Here is a 22,257-nt window from a genome sequence, read left to right on the forward strand (position 1 = left end):
AAAAGTGCTGAGCAAATAGTTATATTGATTATGCCCTAGCTGGGTCATTCATGTCTTAATTGAAATTACGGATTGCCTCTTATACGCTCGTCGTCCCCTGATGCCATAATTTGTACATCTCAATAGTCAGCAGATACCTCATTTGTTTAAGCAAGTCAGCCATTTCAACAATGTTTTTTTTAAAGGCAGTAAGAGGCTGAATGACCTGTTTCGCTGCCAGACAGGTCTCCTCTGATGGCTAGGTTTAGCAGTGGTAAGATTCACTCCATGTGCTTAAAAGAAAGCTCTTCTTTTGGGACAGCTTTATCTAGGCCCTAACAGTTTGGCCACCGTTTGTCACTGTTATAGTGCAATTAATGTATTGTTTAGTGTTGTGTTGTGGCTTTGCTGGCATGAATCTAAAACATGTATTTTTTTGACCCACCAAGATTTACATGCTAAAATCGCCACTGATGATTTGAGATCAACAATATGAATTGTGACAGTTATAGCCAGGGCAGGCTACTCAAAACCCTAACTCATTTTGATTAGTGAGATATTAAAGCATAACGCTGGTTCATCGTGATAAACTGATCTTGCTCAATTGCTCACCCTCAAATAGGTTATAGTGGCCCAGCATAACCCCCTCCTCTGCAGTCTCTGGAGCAGAGCGAAACACCAGCTCAGTCAGAAATTATACTTGGGAACGCAACATTAGCAAGCAAGATGGCGCTCTCGCTGTCAGCACACCGACATCTCCCGCTCTGTGCTCGCGCTATTAGTGCAACAGCTATGAGAAGCTGGTATTACTTAAAGGCGAATGCGTGATTGATTCATAGTTGAGACATTGTTGTTGATATCATCATCAAAGGACATCGCATTCGGACGAGTTAATCTATAAATGGGATGATACACTGGACCTGTTCGTGGTTTGCTGCAGCAGCAGAGACCACAGGGAATAGCATCAATTTAAATACTGTGCGGTATATGGTAACCGCACTCACTGTGGCGGTGGCACTTTGCAGCGACAATCTCTGCACATTTTCCACAATTGGACGGCAATAGGAAAACGGTAAGTTGCACTGGAGAAGCTGATTCATTCTGTCAACATCTGTAAGAGAGGGGGGCATTCTGTCAACATCTGCTTCTAAATCCGATTGTTATTTTATGCCTGGCAAAATATGGAGCTTTTCTCTCTACCATTTCTTTGATTAGAAGCTACCTGCAATAGTGTCTCTGCAACACCAGTAACTCCCCCATGGCGAGGAAGATGTTGGCGATTCTGCTGATGGTCATCATGTCTTCATCATTCTTCGTCCCCGGGTTTGCCCTCAGTTCCCATTTCAATTTAGGTGAGTTCTAACTGAAATGCCGGCATCCCATTGCTTGATAGAATTAGAAAACCAAGTGTCTTTGTAAGTAATGTTTGTCTAGCTCAGAAAGGTAATCGTGTCATCATGTTTGTTACATTTACCACTGTCAGATCCACAAATGCATGCATTAGTAGGCTAAATACATTGGAGCTGTTCAATTATAAAGGTGGCAGACTGACAGTAATTTATGTGTGTGTGTGTGTGTGTGTGTGAGAGAGAGAGCCTTCCCTTACACCTGTGGGTGAACCTACTTAGTAGGATTGGCCATTCAACTGTGACAGTAGCCTAATATCTCATAGTATTCATCTTTTAACCTTCTGCAAAGTACTGGCTGGCCTGGGCACTCCTAAAAGTCAGTGATGTATCCCGTTCAACCTTTAGACTACCCTGCTAGGTTAAAGCATTAGAGGTAGGAGATGCAGGTGAAAGGGAAGGTAGCCTACAGAGGGATTTTCTGGAAGAAGCATATTGGAGGATGTACTGTCTGTAGATCCAGTCAGATCAGAAAGAGGTATAATCGGGAGTTTAAAAGTATGAATGAATGACAACACTGTAGATTGCACTCTTATACTGATTCACCTGTAAGTGTATTTAAGTTCAAGAAAGTCTCACCACCCAGAACCAAATCATCTTGAATCATGAAACTGTCACGAGTGACAAGTGAATGCTTGGTACCTGCAGGACTGTAGACAGGTTTTTTTTCTCAAGGAAGGAAGTGCTGCTGTTGGTATGGCTCCAGTGAGTTTCTTCCCATAACTAGATGCGGTAAAGGGGTCAATGGAATGGATACTCGAATTTAAAGGGAAGGTTCACCAATTTGGAATGTTATATTGTTTTTGTTCATATCTGAGTGATGTTCTATCAATTCCCTGGGTCATTTCATGTTTTCATCTGTATCTGGGTTATTGGCGTTCAAGCAGACAGACATCCGGCTGGTATTACGTAGCACTGTGATAAAGTCTCTCTCACTACACTGGAGGTTAATAGGAATATGAATTTTAGATCTCGAAAACGTCTTTCATACATGTCAGATTTTAATACTGGCCGATGTCATAACTCGGGAGGATGTCTTCTCTCGAATGAGCCGTTGATCATATTTTTGCGATATTCCTACCTAGAGGAATGTGCAATTTAACAGAGGTTCTTTCACATTTTTCCTATTTGTCAGCCTCTTTAGTCCAGGGTGCATTGTATGGTGCCGTTGCCAGAGATATTATAGAAAGGAGATAGGAATCCAATGAATGAAGGAACATATAATGCCCCACCCAGCAGACTGTCGACCAATCGTATTCATGCTGTCATGCCGCATCACATGGTTGCTAAGCAAATCATCATGCAATCCCTTCTCAAAGTCAGTTTATGTCAAAACATGCCAATTTTCCTCTAAAGTACATAATGTCACGATTCAAAAGCTATACGATAGTACAGATAGCAAGTTAATCATCTCACATCTCTGAAAATATTTGTAATGTTGTACTTCTTGTTGACCAAATTCGTGCTAATGTTGGGTTTTCGAGCTAGCGCCCAATAGACTCCCATTCACTGAAGGAGAGCTCATTGTCCAAGAATCGCCCAGAATGCACCGCACGGCCCATTGACATAGCATGGGCAATGTTTCCCATCTCCTCAAAAGTATATCTGCAGTTGCGAATGTCAGACTCCACTCTGTGAGGCACATGGATCTGCAGGTTGAACAGGGTGAGATTGTAGACTCCAAAATTGATAGTGCAGTTTGTTTGGGTGATTTCACAGCTAAATACAGTTGAAGTCAGAAGTTTACATATACCTTAGCCAAATACATTTAAACTCAGTTTTTCACAATTCCTGACATTTAATCCTAGTAAAAAGTCCCTGTCTTAGGTCAGTTAGGATCACCACATTATTTTAAGAATGCGAAATGTCAGAATAATAGTAGAGAGAATGATTTATTTCAGCTTTTATTTCTTTCATCACATTCCCAGTGGGTCAGAAGTTTACATACACTCAATTAGTATTTGGTAGCATTGCCTTTAAATTGTTTAACTTGGGTCAAACGCTTCGGGGAGCCTTCCAGAAGCTTCCCACAATAAGTTGGGTGAATTTTGGCCCATTCTTCCTGACAGAGCTGGTGTGACGGAGTCAGGTTTGTAGGCCTCCTTGCCCGCACACACTTTGTCAGTTCTGCCCACAAAACTTCTATAGGATGGACGTCAGGGCTTTGTGATGGCCATTCCAATACCTTGACTTTGTTGTCCTTAAGCCATTTTGCCACAACTTTGGAAGTATGCTTGGGTCATTGCCCATTTGGAAGACCCATTTGCGATCAAGCTTTAACTTCCTGACTGTTGCTTCAATATATTCACATAATTTCCCTCCCTGATGATGTCATCTGTTTTGTAAAGTGCACCAGTCCCTCCTGCAGCAAAGCACCCCCACAACATGATGCTGCCAGCCCCGTGCTTCACGATTGGCAATGTGTTCTTCAGCTTGCAAGCGTCACCCTTTTTCCTCCAAACATAACAATGGTAATTTTGGTCAAACAGTTCTACTTTTGTTTCATCAGACCAGAGGACATTTCTCCAAAAAGTACGATCTTTGTCCCCATGTGCAGTTACAAATGGTACTCTGGCTTTTTTTATGGTGGTTTTGGGGCAGTGGCGTCTTGCTTGCTGAGCGGCCCTTCAGGTTATGTTGATATAAGACTTGTTTTACTGTGGATATAGATACTTTTGTACCTGTTTCCTTCTGCATCTTCACAAGGTCCTTTGCTGTTATTCTGGGATTGATTTGCACTTTTCGTACCAAAGTACGTTCATCTCTAGGAGACAGAACGTGTCTCCTTACTAAGCGGTGTGATGGCTGTGTGGTCCCATGGTGTTTATACTTTCGTACTATTGTTTGTACAGATGAATGTGGTACCTCCACGCGTTTGTAAATTGCTCCCAAGGATGAAACATACTTGTGGAGGTATACAATTTGTTTTCCTGAGGTCAAGCAAAGACGCACTGAGTTTGAAGGTAGGCCTTGAAATACATCCACAGGTCCACCTTCAACTGACTCAAATTATGTAAATTAGCCTATTAGAAGTTTCTAAAGCCATGACAGACTTTTCTGGAATTTTCCAAGCTGTTTAAAGGCACAGTCAACTTAGTGTATGTCAAACATCTGACACACTGGAATTGTGATATAGTGAATTATAAGTGAAATAAACTGTCTGTAAACAATTGTTGGAAAAATAACGTGAGTCATGCACAAGGTAGATGTCCTAACCGACTTGCCAAAATTATAGTTTGTTAACAAGAAATTTGTGGAGTGGTTGAAAAACGAGTTTTAATGACTCCAACCTAAGTGTATGTGAACTTCCGACTTCAACTGTAGCTACTTTACATGCTGATATTGTCTTTGGTATCATTGTGTGTTGCTTTGTTTGCTTGCTACCTAGCTAGCTAGCCAGCCAGCCAGCCCATAGAGAGAGCATTGCATTGTGGATTTTGTAGTCGACTTGAGCTACAGATTTCCACAATTATTTTTTTTATAATGGAAAAGTTCAAACATTTATTCTTAAAGATATTGTTCTCACATATTAGTGTTATTTAACACTGTAAATGAAAGGAATTATTGGTTTTTGTTAGATTTTTCGACTCGGGTATGGATTGATCGAATTCGACCAAAACAATGGGATTGTCATGGAGACACGTGTGGGAAATTGCTGCTGAGGAAAGATCACAAATTTCCTCATTGCCCCCCAGCAAAATTAGCCTACATTTAGGCTATTGTTTATATGTGTTTTTCACACTATGTTGAGGTAAAACTCTGAGTATAATGCTAGTATGGATGTCAACCCCAACACATGTTCATGTTATCGTCACCAATCGACTGTATCACAGTTAAAAATTACTTTGACTACCACCACCAATTTCTGTATGCAGACTGAAGTAACCACACTGTGGGCCTGTTACAACACATAAATTACGATGGATTTGACAAATATTCACTTTGTTAGATCGGATTTGTTGAGCCTTTAAAAAAAATTTGGGTGTGTTTTTTGTGTGAATTTTACCCCCGTTTTCTCCCCAATTTCGTGGTATCCAATTGTTAGTAGCTACTATCTTGTCTCATCGCTACAACTCCTGTACGGGCTCAGGAGAGACGAAGGTTGAAAGTCATGTGTCCTCCGATACACAACCCAACCAAGCCGCACTGTTTCTTAACACAGCGCGCATCCAACCCGGAAGCCAGCCGCACCAATGTGTCGGAGGAAACACTGTGCACCTGGCAACCTTGGTTAGCGTGCACTGCGCCCGGCCCGCCACAGGAGTCGCTGGTGCGCGATGAGACAAGGATTTCCCTACCGGCCAAACCCTCCCTAAGCCGGACGACGCTATGCCAATTGTGCGTCGCCCCACGGACCTCCCGGTCGCGGCCGGTTACGACAGAGCCTGGGCGCGAACCCAAAGTCCAGAGTCTCTGTTGTTGAGCCTTTTCAAGAAAACTTGCTTCTTCTTGGAGCTCACAAGTGTTGATGACATGTGAATTAATTTGGTCCATGGATGTTCAGCTGTGGACAATAATGTTAGAAGGGGGTGCTCGTTAGCCTGTTCTGTCATTATTTGTCTTGTTTCCTGTCTGATGTGCAGTATACAGTTCTGTGGTTCTCCTGATGGATTTAATTTCAATAGCTCACAAAGTACAGTAGCCTATATTGGCCATCTTTCTCTGGAGATCTGAAAATAAATGACAATAAGTGAAAATAAGTTTCAGTTGTTTTGGACAGTACATTATTTCATTCTCTCCTCCTCCATATGCAGTTATGAATTGCGGAACTCTCTATTTCACTATCTTATTTTGTTTATTGAATTGTGTAAATCCCCAGGCTCATTCAGCCCCTTCCCTTCCCTTCCTCCCTCGTCTGGTACTGGCAGAGGGCTAATGAAAGAATGATGTGCTCCATTCTCTAGCCCTCCAAATCAAATCAAATCAAAGTGTATTTGTCACGTGCGCCGAATGCAACCTTACAGTGAAATGCCTATTATTTACAGGCCCTTACCAACGGTGGAATTTTTAAGTAAAAAATAGGTATTAGGTGAACAATAGTTAAGTAAAGAAATAAAAAACAACAGTAAAAAGACAGTGACAAGTAACAGTAGAGAGGCTGTATACAGTAGCGAGGCAATTACTCTGACACCGCCTGGTATAGAGATCCTGGATGGCAGGCAGCTTAGCCCCAGTGATGTACTGGGCCGTACGCACTACCCTTTGTAGTGCCTTGCGGTCGGAGGCTGAGCAGTTGCCGTACAGGCAGTGTTGCAACCAGTCAGCATGCTCATGATGTTGCAGCTGTAGAACCTTTTGAGGATCTGAGGACCCATGCCAAATCTGTTTAGTTTCCTGAGGTGGAATATGCTTTGTTGTGCACTCTTCACGACTGTCTTGGTGTGTTTGACCATTCTAGTGATGTGGACACCAAGGAACTTGAACCTGCTCCACTATAGCCCCGTCGATGAGAATGGGGGCATGCTCCTTTTCCTGTAGTCCACAATCCTCTCCTTTGTCCTGATTACGTTGAGGGATAGGTTGTTATTCTGGCATCACCCGGCCAAGTCTTTGACCTCCTCCCGATAGGCTGTCTCGTTGTTGTCGGTGTTGTGTCGTCTGCAAACTTAATGATGGTGTTGGATTCGTGCCTGGCCATGCAGTCGTGGGTGAACAGGGAGTACAGGATGGGACTGAGCATGCACCCCTGAGGGGCTCCAGTGTTGAGGATCAGCGTGGCGGATGTGTCGTCAGGAAGTCTAGGATCCAGTTGCAGAGGCAGGTGTTTAGTCTCAGGATCCTTCGTTTAGTGATGAGCTTTGTGGGCACTATGGTGTAGAATAGAGGTCGACCGATTATGATTTTTCAACGCCTATACGATTATTGGAGGACAAAAAAAAGCCGATACCTATTAAAATGTATTTGTAATAATGACAATTACAACAATACTGAATGAACACTTATTTTAACTTTCTTATAATACATCAATAAAAATCAATTTAGCCTTCAATAAATAATTAAACATGTTCAATTTGGTTTAAATAATGCAAAAACAAAGTGTTGGAGAAGAAAGTAAAAGTGCAATATGTGCCATGTAAAAAAGCTAATGTTTAACTTAAGTTCCTTGCCCAGAACATGAGAACATATGAAAGCTGGTGGTTCCTTTTAACATGAGATTTCAATACTCCAAGGTAAGAGGTTTTACGTTGTAGTTAATATAGTATTTTTAGGACTATTTCTCTCTATACCATTTGTATTTCATATTCCTTTGACTATTGGATGTTCTTATAGGCACTTTAGTATTGCCAGTGTAACAGTATAGCTTCCGTCCCACTCCTCGCCCCTACCTGGGCTCGAACCAGGAACACATCGACAACAGCCAACCTCGAAGCATCGTTACCCATCGCTCCACAAAATCCACAGTCCTTGCAGAGCAAGATGAACAACTACTCCAAGTCTCAGAGCGAGTGACGTTTGAAACGCTATTAGCGCGCACCCCGCTAACTAGCTAGTCATATCACATCGGTTACACCAGCCTCATCTCGGGAGTTGATAGGCTTGAAGTCATAAACAGCTCAATGCTTGAAGCACAACAAAGAGCTGCTGGAAAAATGCACCAAAGTGCTGTTTGAATGAATGCTTACGAGCCTGCTGCTGCCTACCACCGCTCAGTCAGACTGCTCTATCAAATATCAAATCATAGACTTAATTATAACATAATAACACACAAATACGAGCCTTTGGTCATTAATATGGTCGAATCCGGAAACTATTATTTTCAAACTAAACGTTTATTCTTTCAGTAAAATACGGAACCGTTCCGTATTTTATCTAATGGGTGGCATCCCTAAGTCTAAATATTGCTGTTACATTATACAACCTTCAATGTTATGTCATAATTACGTAAAATTCTGGCAAAATAGTTTGCAACGAGCCAGTCGGCCCAAACTGTTGCATATACCCTGACTCTGCGTGCAATGAACGCAAGAGAAGTGACACAATTTCACCTGGTTAATATTGCCAGCAAACCTGGATTTCTTTTAGCTAAATATGCAGGTTTAAAAATATGTACTTCTGTGTATTGACTTTAAGAAAGGAATTGGTGTTTATGGTTAGGTACAGTCGTGTAAAGATTGTGCTTTTTTCGCAAATGCGCTTTTGTTAAATCATCCCCCGTTTGGCGAAGTTGGCTGTCTTTGTTAGGAAGAAATAGTCTTCACACAGTTCGCAACGAGCCAGGCAGCCCAAACTGCTGCATATACCCTGACTCTGTTGAACAGAACGCAAGAGAAGTGGCACAATTTCCCTAGTTAAAATAAATTCATGATAGCAGGCAATATTAACTAAATATGCAGGTTTAAAAATATATACTTGTGTATTGATTTTAAGAAAGGCATTGATGTTTATGGTTAAGTACACATTGGAGCAATGACAGTCCTTTTTCGCGAATGCACACCGCATCGATTATATGCAACGCAGGGCACGCTAGATAAACTAGTAATATCATCAACCATGTGTAGTTAACTAGTGATAATGATTGATTGATTGTGTTTTATAAGATAAGTTTAATGCTAGCTAGCAACTTACCTTGGCTTCTTACTGCATTCGTGTAACAGGCAGGCTCCTCATGGAGTGCAATGAGAGGCAGGTGGTTAGAGCGTTGGACTAGTTAACCGTAAGGTTGCAAGATTGAATCCCCGAGCTGACAAGGTAAAAATCTGTCGTTCTGCCCCTGAACAAGGCAGTTAACCAACCGTTCCTAGGCCGTCATTGACAATAAGAATGTGTTCTTAACTCACTTGCCTAGTTAAATTAAAGGTGTAAAAAAATAAGCAAATCAGCCAAATCGGTGTCCAAAAATACAGATTTTCGATTGTTATGAAAACTTGAAATCAGCCCTAATTAATCAGTCATTCCGATTAATCGGTCGACCTCTAGTGTTGAACGCTAAGCTGTAGTCAATGAATAGCATTCTCATGTTGGTGTTCCTTTTGTGCAGGTGGGAAAGGGCAGTGTGGAGTGCAAGAGAGATCGCATCATCTGTGGATCTGTTTGGGCCGTATGCAAATTATAGTGGGTCTAGGTTTTCTGGGATAACGTGTTAATGTGAGCCATGAGCAGCCTTTCAAAGCACTTCATGGCTGCAGATGTGAGTGCTACGTTTCTGTAGTCATTTAGGCAGGTTGCCTTAGTGTTCTAGGGCTCATGGACTATGGTGGTCTGTTTGAAACATGTTGGTATTACAGACTCAACAAAATGTCAGTGAAGACACCTGCCAGTTGGTAAGCACATGCCCGGAGCACACGTCCTGGTAATCTGTCTGATCCTGCTGCCTTGTGAATGTTGACCTGTTTAAAGGTCTTACTCACATCGGCTACGGAGTGCGTGATCACACAGTCGCCCAGAACAGCTGATGCTCTCATGTATGCCTCAAAGCGAGCATAGAAGTGATAGAGCTCGTCTGGTAGGCTCGAGTCACTGTGCAGCTCATGGCTGTGCTTCCCTTTGTAGTCTGTAATAGTTTGCAATCCCTGCCATATAAAACGAGAGTTGGAGCCGGTGTCGTACGATTCAATCTTAGCCCTGAATTGGCGCTTGCCTGTTTGGTGATTCGTCGGAGGGCATAGCAGGATTTCTTATATGCTCCAGGGTTAGAGTCCCGCACCTTAAACGGTAGCGCTGCCCTTTAGCTCAGTGCGAATGTTGCCTGTAATCCATGGCTTCTGGTTGGGGTATGTACGTACAGTCACTGTGGGGATGACCTCCTTGATGCACTTATTGATGAAGCCAGTGACTGATGATGTGGTGTACTCCTCAATGCCATCGGAAGAATCCCGGAACATGTTCCAGTCTGTGCTAGCAAAACAGTCCTGTAGTTTAGCATCTACTTCGTCTGACCACTTTTTTATAGACCGAGTCAATGGTGCTTCCTGCTTTTTACTTTTGCTTGTAAGCAGGAATCAGGAGGATATAATTGTGGTCAGATTTACCAAATGGAGGGTGAGGGAGAGCTTTGTACATGTTTCTGTGTGTGGAGTACAGGTGATATAGAATGTTTTTCCCTCTGCTTGCACATGTAACATGTAACATAAACAAGGTAAAAACTGATTTAAGGTTCCCTGCATTAAAGTCTCCGGCCACATGGAGCGCTGCCTCTGGGTGAGTGGTTTCCTGTTTGCTTATTTCCTTATACAGCTGACTGAGTGCGGTCTTAGTGGTAGCATCTGTCTGTGGTGGTAAATAAAGAGCACAAAATGTATAGATGGAAACTCTCTTGGCAAATAGTGTGGTCTACAGCTTATCATAAGATACTCTAGAGAACTCCGTAGATTTCGTGCACCAGCTGTTGTTTACAAATATGCACAGACCTCCCCCACAGACACGGAGTGTACTGTTCTATCTAGCCGGTGCAGCATATATCCCGCTAGCTGAATTTCCATGTCATCATTCAGCCACGATTCCGTGAAACATTAGATGTTACAGTTTCTGATGTCCCGTTGGTAGGATGTTCGTAATCATAACTCGTCTAATTTATTGTCCAAAGATTGTACGTTGGCAATTAATACTGACGTAACGGCAGCTTTCCCACTCGCCGTCAGCGGATTCTTACGAGGCACCCGCTCTGTGTCCTCTGTACGTCTCTTTCTCCTGCCAATAACAGGGATTTTGGCCTTGTCTGGTGTCTGAAGTACATCCTGTGCGTCCTGCTTATTGAAGAAAAAATCTTTGTCTTATCCGAGGTGAATGATCGCTGTCCTGGTATCCAGAATCTCTTTTTTTCCCGTAAGATATGGTGGCAGAAACATTACGTACAAAATAAGTTACAAATAATGTGAAAACACACCACATAATAGCACATTTGGTTAGGCGCCCGTAAAACTGCTGCCATTTCTTCCGGTGCCGTTTTTCATTCTCTCTCTCTTCAATTATTTTGTCATCACTAGTTATGTCTTGTGGGTAAAATTACTTCCATAGTTATTTTTCCACTTGAATTATTTTCCGTTAAGAAAGAAAAGGGGTGAGGGGGAATAAACTGACGGTCACCCTGTGGAGTTACATGATATTTTTATTTGTTTTGTTTAACTAGGCAAGTCAGTTATGAACAAATTCTTATTTACAATGACTGCCTACCCCGGTCAAACCAGGACGACGCTGGCCCAATTGTCCGCCGCCCTATGGGACTCCCAATCACGGCCGGATGTGATTCAGCCTGGATTCGAACCAGGGACTGTAGTGATGTGTCTTACACTGAGATACTGTGCCTTCGATCGCTGCGCCACTCGGGAGCCCTAATGATGGGAACCTATTCCCTATATAGTGGACTGCTTTAGACCAGAGCCGCCATATGGACCTGTCTGTGATGCCATACTGCAGAAAGGATTGCATCTTTGAGTCTGCAAGATGTAGTGTATGTGAAACATAAGCTAAAAGATCATTTACATTTACATTTAAGTCATTTAGCAGACGCTCTCAAAATCTTTATTGTGTAATAATGAATCAGGTCATCGGAGAGAAAGAGAGGGAGGGTGGACAGGGATGAAGAGAGGATTATAGAAGGCTGGAGAGAGAGGAAAAGGTTTTTATTTAACTAGGCAAGTCAGTTAAGAACAAATTCTTATTTTCAATGACGGCCTAGGAACAGTGGGATAACTGCCTTTTTCAGGGGCAGAATGACATATTTTTACCTTGTCAGATCGGGGCTTTGATCTTGCAACCTTTCGGTTACTAGTCCAACACTCTAACCACTAGGCTACCTACCTGCCGCCCCAAGATAGAATTAGGGAAGGATAGATAGATTTAGGAAAGGAGGAAAGAGAGGGAAGGAAAGATAGACGGAGGGATGGTTGAGAGGGAAAGAGACAGATTGAGGTAGAGAGACAGGGGAAGAGAGGGATGGAGAGAGATTAAGAGGGAAAGAGAAGTAGAGTAGTGGGCGAGAGGCGGATAGAAATATAAGAAGGGATAAAAGGGAAAGAGAGATGGAGAGAGTCAGAACATTTTCTGGCTTGGTGCTGGGGAGGGTTGTGATGACATCATGCTATGAGCGAGCAGCAGGAAGCAGAGGTTGATGGGGGTTTTACTGGCAGTGTTGGCAGGCGTCCCAGGCTATCCTCCAGGTTATCCATTTCACATTTCTCAGCGTCCGATCGGCTATCAGCAGCACAGTAGCACAGAACACCCACCCAGCATGGAGGAGAGACAGAAGGGTGTTTAAGCTGGTCCTTACCCCGCTGGACACCTCTCTCAGGGCAGGCAGCGGCTGTGGCACCTGGGTCCCCACAGGGATAGGGACAGAGACAGGAGGTGGAGGTCTAGGTAAGATGTGTTGGATGGAGATGGGAGGGATGGGGTTGGGATGGTGGAAAGGGGGTAGGGATGAGGTGGGGATGGGATGGTGATAAGGGTTTAGGGATGAGGTTGGGATGGGATGGTGGAGATGGTAATGATTGGGATTGGAAAAAATGGTGAGCGCCTGTTCTCTTGCCATTGATGCGACAATAGACTAATCGTAGTAGGCCTATAGGTGGTGGAGAAGCAGCCCTGGCAGGGTGTGGTGTTGTTTTGGTTATGTGCGCTGGGGCTTTGACTGACTATAACCCAGTTTGTTATGAAGGACTGGAGAGGAGAGGAGTCACCGAACAGGGGTGGGGGAGGAGAGGAGGAGAGGAGTCACCGGACGGTTGGGGGAGGAGAGGGGGAGAGGAGTCACCGGACAGGGGTGGGGAGGAGAGGAGAGGAGGAGTCACCGGACAGGGTGGGGGAGGAGAGGAGGAGAGGAGTCACCGGACGGTTGGGGGAGGAGAGGGGGAGAGGAGTCACCGGACAGGGGTGGGGGAAGAGAGGAGGAGAGGAGTCACCGGACAGGGGTGGGGGAGGAGAGGATGAGAGGAGTCACCGGACAGGGGTGGGGGAGGAGAGGAGGAGAGGAGTCACCGGACAGGGGTGGGGGAGGAGAGGAGGAGAGGAGTCCCCGGACAGGGGTGGGGGAGGAGAGGAGGAGAGGACTCACCGGACAAGGGTGGGGGAGGAGAGGAGTCATCGGACGGGTGGGGGAGGAGAGGGGTCTCTCGACAGGGAAGGAGCAGTGACATTGAACTGTGGTAAAGGACATCGTATGTATACAGTAATGGCATAGTATTGACAAGCTTTTCATCATATTACAGTAAGTGTACTGCGGGTTTATGTTGTTTATATGGATATTGGTCTAAAACTAAATTTGGATGTGTGCCATCGTATAATACAGTAACATTTTGTTGATGTGTTTTTCCCTATGTTCTATTGAGTGAGACAATCACGGATTTCCATCTATATACTTTCCCTTGGGGTGTTCAACTAATCTTTGTTGAGTATCTCATTTGGTTTTCTATTATTTGATGCATATTCCAAAACTGAAGAACTTAGTGTTCTGTAAGCCCAAAGTCCTTCTGTTCAACAGCCAAAGTGTTTTAGGTGAGGTTGCTGCAGTAATGCTACATATTGCGAATGTCCTGAACGCTCTGTATGTGCGTGCGTGCGTGTGAGTATAGCAGAGGCGTAAGATAGTAAGTTGGAGAGTTATACATTTTGATAGCAGGAAAAGCATTCCATTTCATTTTCATGTTCTAGGTGAAGAAAACAGATTTCAGTCATACTAGGTAAAAAAAAAAAAGATTTATACTTTATTAAACGAGGCAAGTCAGTTAAGAACAAATTCTTATTTACAATGACAGCCTACCCTGGCCAAACCCTAACGACGTTGGGCCAATTGTGCGCCTCCCTGTGACTCTCAATCACGGCCATTTGTGAAACAGCCTGGAATTGAACCAGGGTCTGTAGTGATGCCCCTAGCACTGAGATGCAGTGCCTTAGACCGCTGCGCCACTTGGGAGCCCCAAAATGTTAATGTTATTCCATTAGATTCACATTGTTAGCTGATACACACTACAGAAAAACACAGCTCTATGGAGAAGGGAAGGAGAGAGACAGACAGGCACCTTGCCTTTGATTCTGGCTAATAGCTTGATACATTACGAAGAAAGAAACCCAGTGATTTGATCATTTGCTTTGTCTTTTATATGTGTCTGAAACGGTGGAGTGTGTGTTGAACCTCACTGCTTTAAAACCCGAATCAGCCTGGTATTTGTTGTGTTATGGTGAAAGATTATCAACGTTTAGGATCTCACAGAGTCAGATTTGCAATGAGAATAGGCTATTTTTAAGGGGCTTTTAGAGAGGGATTAGGGAAAACATTGTGCGCTTGTTTTTCAGTCGAGACAAACAAAGAGATAAGAGAGGGCAGTGTGTTGTTTTGCCATTTGGCTCTCTGATGTATTAACACAGCCCAGAGACCAGGGGCATGTTCAGTATGGAGGAAATATTTTACAACTGAATGAAACAGTAAGGCACTACCTGAACTTATCCAATAATAAGTGAAAGTCAAATAACTAGAAACATTTTAGATTTGAAGCTGGGTCTGAGACTTGAGGCCGTGGGATTTAGAGTAGAGTCAGAAAGTGATAAAAAAAATCAATCCTGCAGTCAATTTGGTGCCGGTACTTCACTCCCTAATGTAGAGAGCACCAGGCGAGGAGGAAGAGGAGTAGGAGGAGGAAGATGAAGTGGAGGAGGGATCCCATGCCATCTCCAGGCAGATCTTAGACAGTTTACACACCCAGTGACAGCCTATAATGGAGTCACTGTGAAAGATAGCAAAAGCTAGCTCCCGCAGGCACAACCTGTACTCTGCTAGGCTGGGTCATGTTTAGTAGGACACCATTTTCAGGTATCTGCTAAAACCACCAGAATTAACTATAGTGGAGTTAGATTTGTTTACCTCAACTGGCTGTTTGTTTTATCGCACTCATCTCCTCATTGATTGACTGTTCAAAGGATTTAGCCTCACAGTGGCAGTAGCAGTACTGTTGATAGCACTAGCACAACAGGCACAGTGGCAGTACTGTTGATAGCACTAGCACAACAGTCACAGTGGCAGTACTGTTGATAGCACTAGCACAACAGTCACAGTGGCAGTACTGTTGATAGCACTAGCACAACAGTCACAGTGGCAGTACTGTTGATAGCACTAGCACAACAGTCACAGTGGCAGTACTGTTGATAGCACTAGCACAACAGTCACAGTGGCAGTACTGTTGATAGCACTAGCACAACAGTCACAGTGGTAGTACTGTTGATAGCACTAGCACAACAGTCACAGTGGCAGTACTGTTGATAGCACTAGCACAACAGTCACAGTGGCAGTACTGTTCATAGCACTAGCACAACAGTCACAGTGGCAGTACTGTTCATAGCACTAGCACAACAGTCACAGTGGCAGTACTGTTGATAGCACTAGCACAACAGTCACAGTGGCAGTACTGTTGATAGCACTAGCACAACAGTCACAGTGGCAGTACTGTTGATAGCACTAGCACAACAGTCACAGTGGCAGTACTGTTGATAGCACTAGCACAACAGTCACAGTGACAGTACTGTTGATAACACTAGCACAACAGTCACAGTGGCAGTACTGTTGATAACACTAGCACAACAGTCACAGTGGCAGTATTGTTGATAGCACTAGCACAACAGTCACAGTGGCAGTACTGTTGATAGCACTAGCACAACAGTCACAGAGGCAGTACTGTTGATAGCACTAGCACAACAGTCACAGTGGCAGTACTGTTGATAACACTAGCACAACAGTCACAGTGGCAGTACTGTTGATAGCACTAGCACAACAGTCACAGAGGCAGTACTGTTGATAACACCGGCACAACAGTCACGGTGGCAGTACTGTTAAAAGCACTTGCACAACAGTCACAGTAGCAGTACTGTTGATAGCACTAGCACAACAGTCACAGTGGCAGTACTGTTGATAACACTAGCACAACAGTCACAGTGGCAGTACTGTTGATAGCACTAGCACAACAGTCACAGTGGCAGTACTGTTGATAACACTAGCACAACAGTCACAGTGGCAGTACTGTTGATAGCACTAGCACAACAGTCACAGAGGCAGTACTGTTGATAGCACTAGCACAACTAGCTACTGTACTACTGTTTAGAGCACCACAGTAGTACAGTAGCCTACGACCGACTCCTCATACCACTGGTACCCTTGAGGCATGGTTTATTACCACACTGGTGTCTCCCAGTCCTGTAGAATATGATGGATGATAGAATATGATGGATGATAGAGCATGGTGGATGCTAGATCCGATTTTTCCAAAGGACGCTTAACTGTGTTTTCACAGCATTACAGAGCATGTCAACAATTCACCTGTGTTGAGCTGGTGTGTTGTTGTTGAGCCCCTGGAGCTTGTCAAGGAGGGCTGCTCAATGCTGTGCTCCACCTGTGTTGGCATTTCAGCACCATGGACAGCAGCATGCAGTACAAACAGCTAAGGAGCAGTCAATGGAGAGTCATTTAAACTGCTATTTCAATAGATTTCATTGGAGAATGTTTAAGAATACATTTTCTTGCTGAGATGCTCCATTTCCTCTATAAACAAAAGAACAGAGACAGTAGAATATGAAGAAAGACTTACTACAGTATAATGTCAGTATAATGTCAGCACAATGCCAGTATAATGTCAGCACAATGCCAGTATAATGTCAGTATAATGTCAGCATAATGTCAGCATAATGTCAGCATAATGTCAGTATAATGCTAGTATAATGCTAGTATAATGTCAGCATAATGTCAGCATAATGTTAGTATAATGTCAGTATAATGCCAGTATAATGCCAGTATAATGTCAGAATAATGTCAGTATAATGTCAGTATAATGTCAGCACAATGTCAGTATAATGTCAGTATAATGTCAGTATAATGTCAGTATAATGCCAGTATAATGCCAGTATAATGCCAGTATAATGTCAGTATAATGTTAGTATAATGTCAGTATAATGTCAGCATAATGTCAGTATAATGTCAGTATAATGCCAGCATAATGTCAGCATAATGTCAGTATAATGTCAGCATAATGTCAGCATAATGTCAGTATAATGTCAGCATAATGTCAGCACAATGTCAGCACAATGTCAGTACAATGTCAGCATAATGTCAGTATAATGTCAGCATAATGCCAGTATGATGTCAGTATAATGTCAGTGTAATGTCAGTATAATGTCAGTATAATGTCAGCGTAATGTCAGCGTAATGTCAGCGTAATGTCAGCGTAATGTCAGGATAATGCCAGTATAATGTCAGCGTAATGTCAGCGTAATGTCAGCGTAATGTCAGCGTAATGTCAGCGTAATGCCAGCTTAATGCCAGCGTAATGCCAGCGTAATGTCAGCGTAATGTCAGCGTAATGTCAGCGTAATGCCAGCTTAATGCCAGCTTAATGCCAGCGTAATGCCAGCGTAATGTCAGCGTAATGTCAGCGTAATGTCAGCGTAATGTCAGTATAATGTCAGCATAATGTCAGAACAATGTCAGTACAATGTCAGTATAATGTCAGCATAATGTCAGTATAATGTCAGTATAATGTCAGTATGATGTCAGTATAATGTCAGTGTAATGTCAGCGTAATGTCAGCGTAATGTCAGCGTAATGTCAGCGTAATGTTAGGCTAATGTCAGCGTAATGTCAGCATAATGTCAGCACAATGTCAGCGTAATGTTGTCACGCCTTGGTCTTAGTATTTTGTGTTTTCTTTAATTATTTGTTCAGGCCAGGGTGTGACATGGGTTTATTGTGTTGTCGTATTGTTTTTTTTTGTAGGCATTGGGATTGTTGCTGATAAGGGGTGTGTCAAGCATAGGCTTGGCTGCTTGAGGCGGTTCTCAATCAGAGTCAGGTGATTCTCGTTGTCTCTGATTGGGAACCATATTTAGGGAGCCTGGGTTTCACTGTGTATTTTCGTGGGTGATTGTTCCTGTCTCTGTGTAGTGTTCACCAGATAGGCTGTAATAGGTTTTCTCGTTCCGTTTGTTGTTTTGTGTATTTATAGTTATTTCATGTATCGCTATTCTTCATTAAAGAACATGAGTAACCACCACGCTGCATTTTGGTCCGACTCTCCTTCAACAGACGAACGGCGTTACAAATGTCAGGATAATGCCAGTATAATGTCAGCATAATGTCAGTATAATGTCAGTATAATGTCAGTATAATGTCAGCGTAATGTCAGGATAATGTCAGTATAATGTCAGCATAATGTCAGCGTAATGTCAGCGTAATGTCAGCATAATGTCAGCATAATGTCAGCATAATGTCAGTATAATGTCAGCATAATGTCAGCATAATGTCAGCACAATGTCAGCACAATGTCAGCGCAATGTCAGCGTAATGGCAGCGTAATGCCAGCGTAATGCCAGCGTAATGGCAGCGTAATGCCAGCGTAATGCCAGCGTAATGTCAGCATAATGTCAGTATAATGTCAGCATAATGTCAGTATAATGTCAGCATAATGTCAGCATAATGTCAGCACAATGCCAGTATAATGTCAGTATAATGTCAGAATAATGTCAGTATAATGTCAGTATAATGCCAGTATAATGCCAGTATAATGTCAGTATAATGTCAGCATAATGTCAGTATAATGTCAGTATAATGTCAGTATAATGCCAGTATAATGTCAGCATAATGTCAGCATAATGTCAGTATAATGTCAGCATAATGTCAGCATAATGTCAGTATAATGTCAGTATAATGTCAGTATAATGTCAGCATAATGTCAGTATAATGTCAGTATAATGTCAGTGTAATGTCAGCGTAATGTCAGCGTAATGTCAGCGTAATGTCAGCGCATTGTCAGCGCAATGTCAGCGTAATGTCAGCGTAATGTCAGCGTAATGCCAGCGTAATGCCAGCGTAATGTCAGCGTAATGTCAGCTTAATGTCAGCATAATGTCAGCGTAATGTCAGCGTAATACCAGCTTAATGTCAGCGTAATGTCAGCGTAATGTCAGCGTAATGTCAGCGTAATGTCAGCGTAATGTCAGCGTAATGCCAGCATAATGTCAGCATAATGTCAGCTTAATGTCAGCTTAATGTCAGCGTAATGTCAGCGTAATGCCAGCATAATGTCAGCATAATGTCAGCATAATGTCAGCACAATGTGAGCACAATGTCAGTTTAATGTCAGCGTAATGTCAGCGTAATGCCAGCATAATGTCAGCATAATGTCAGCTTAATGTCAGCTTAATGTCAGCGTAATGTCAGCGTAATGTCAGCATAATGTCAGCATAATGTCAGCACAATGTGAGCACAATGTCAGTTTAATGTCAGCGTAATGTCAGCGTAATGTCAGCTTAATGTCAGCGTAATGTCAGCATAATGTCAGCGTAATGCCAGCGTAATGTCAGCGTAATGCCAGCTTAATGTCAGCGTAATGTCAGCGTAATGCCAGCTTAATGTCAGCGTAATGTCAGCGTAATGTCAGCGTAATGTCAGCGTAATGTCAGCGTAATGTCAGCGTAATGTCAGCGTAATGTCAGCGTAATGTCAGCGTAATGTCAGCGTAATGTCAGCGTAATGTCAGCTTAATGTCAGCGTAATGTCAGCGTAATGTCAGCGTAATGTCAGCGTAATGTCAGCGTAATGCCAGCTTAATGTCAGCGTAATGTCAGCGTAATGCCAGCTTAATGTCAGCGTAATGTCAGCGTAATGTCAGCGTAATGTCAGCGTAATGCCAGCGTAATGCCAGCGTAATGTCAGCGTAATGCCAGCGTAAAGCCAGCATAATGTCAGCATAATGTCAGCATAATGTCAGCACAATGTCAGCACAATGTCAGCGTAATGTCAGCGTAATGTCAGCGTAATGTCAGCGTAATGCCAGCGTAATGCCAGCGTAATGTCAGCGTAATGTCAGTATAATGCCAGTATAATGTCAGCATAATTTCAGCATAATGTCAGTATAATGTCAGTATAATGTCAGCATAATGTCAGCATAATGTCAGTATAATGCCAGCATAATGTCAGCATAATGTCAGCATAATGTCAGTATAATGCCAGCATAATGTCAGCATAATGTCAGCATAATGTCAGTATAATGCCAGTATAATGTCAGTATAATTTCAGCATAATGTCAGTATAATGTCAGTATAATGTCAGCATAATGTCAGCATAATGTCAGTATAATGCCAGCATAATGTCAGCATAATGTCAGCATAATGTCAGTATAATGTCAGCATAATGTCAGCACAAAGTCAGTATAATGCCAGTATAATGCCAGTATAATGTCAGCATAATGTCAGTATAATGTCAGTATAATGCCAGTATAATGTCAGCATAATGTCAGCATAATGTCAACATAATGTCAGTATAATGTCAGTATAATGTCAGCACAATGTCAGCACAATGTCAGCGTAATGTCAGCGTAATGTCAGCGTAATGTCAGTATAATGTCAGCATAATGTCAGCACAATGTCAGCACAATGTCAGCACAATGTCAGCACAATGTCAGCGTAATGTCAGCGTAATGTCAGCGTAATGTCAGCGTAATGTCAGCGTAATGTCAGCATAATGTCAGCATAATGTCAGTATAATGTCAGTATAATGTCAGTATAATGTCAGCATAATGTCAGTATAATGTCAGTATAATGTCAGTGTAATGTCAGCGTAATGTCAGCGTAATGTCAGCATAATGTCAGCGCATTGTCAGCGCAATGTCAGCGTAATGTCAGCGTAATGTCAGCGTAATGCCAGCGTAATGCCAGCGTAATGTCAGCGTAATGTCAGCTTAATGTCAGCATAATGTCAGCGTAATGTCAGCGTAATGCCAGCTTAATGTCAGCGTAATGCCAGCTTAATGTCAGCGTAATGCCAGCGTAATGTCAGCGTAATGTCAGCGTAATGTCAGCATAATGTCAGCGTAATGTCAGCGTAATGCCAGCATAATGTCAGCATAATGTCAGCTTAATGTCAGCTTAATGTCAGCGTAATGTCAGCGTAATGCCAGCATAATGTCAGCATAATGTCAGCATAATGTCAGCATAATGTCAGCACAATGTCAGCACAATGTCAGCGTAATGTCAGTGTAATGTCAGCGTAATGTCAGCATAATGTCAGCATAATGTCAGCACAATGTCAGTATAATGTCAGTATAATGTCAGCATAATGTCAGCATAATGTCAGCATAATGTCAGCATAATGTCAGCATAATGTCAGCACAATGTCAGCGTAATGTCAGCACAATGTCAGCGTAATGTCAGCGTAATGTCAGCATAATGTCAATATAATGTCAGCGTAATGTCAGCGTAATGCCAGCGTAATGCCAGCGTAATGTCAGCGTAATGTCAGCATAATGTCAGTATAATGCCAGTATAATGTCAGCATAATTTCAGCATAATGTCAGTATAATGTCAGTATAATGTCAGTATAATGTCAGCATAATGTCAGTATAATGTCAGTATAATGCCAGTATAATGTCAGCATAATGTCAACATAATGCCAGCATAATGTCAGCATAATGTCAGCATAATGTCAGCACAATGTCAGCACAATGTCAGCGTAATGTCAGTGTAATGTCAGCGTAATGTCAGCGTAATGCCAGCGTAATGCCAGCGTAATGTCAGCGTAATGTCAGTATAATGCCAGTATAATGTCAGCATAATTTCAGCATAATGTCAGTATAATGTCAGTATAATGTCAGCATAATGTCAGCATAATGTCAGTATAATGCCAGCATAATGTCAGCATAATGTCAGCATAATGTCAGTATAATGTCAGCATAATGTCAGCACAAAGTCAGTATAATGCCAGTATAATGCCAGTATAATGTCAGCATAATGTCAGTATAATGTCAGTATAATGCCAGTATAATGTCAGCATAATGTCAGCATAATGTCAACATAATGTCAGTATAATGTCAGTATAATGTCAGCACAATGTCAGCACAATGTCAGCGTAATGTCAGCGTAATGTCAGCGTAATGCCAGCATAATGTCAGCATAATGTCAGCAT

The 22,257-nt window shown here is 42.7% G+C and overlaps 1 protein-coding gene across 4 annotated transcripts in view; it reads left to right on the top strand.

The window, feature by feature from the left end:
• Nucleotides 1-680: 680 nt before the first annotated feature.
• LOC118397563 (serine/threonine-protein kinase LMTK1-like) overlaps nt 681-22,257 on the top strand; it is a 90,461-nt gene continuing 68,884 nt past the window's right edge. For 2 of the 4 annotated variants that reach the window (XM_035792465.2, XM_052473405.1), the window contains exons 1-2: nt 682-1,051; nt 1,195-1,331. In XM_035792465.2, the coding sequence (XP_035648358.1) occupies nt 1,238-1,331 (94 nt within the window). In that variant the 5' untranslated portion in view covers nt 682-1,051; nt 1,195-1,237. Of the gene's footprint in view, nt 1,052-1,194; nt 1,332-22,257 lie in introns of those variants that run through there. The other 2 variants (XM_035792474.2, XM_052473409.1) reach the window with 2 other exon arrangements.

Source organism: Oncorhynchus keta, chromosome 2 (genome assembly GCF_023373465.1).
Source record: "Oncorhynchus keta strain PuntledgeMale-10-30-2019 chromosome 2, Oket_V2, whole genome shotgun sequence".
NCBI classification, from domain to species: Eukaryota; Metazoa; Chordata; class Actinopteri; order Salmoniformes; family Salmonidae; genus Oncorhynchus; species Oncorhynchus keta.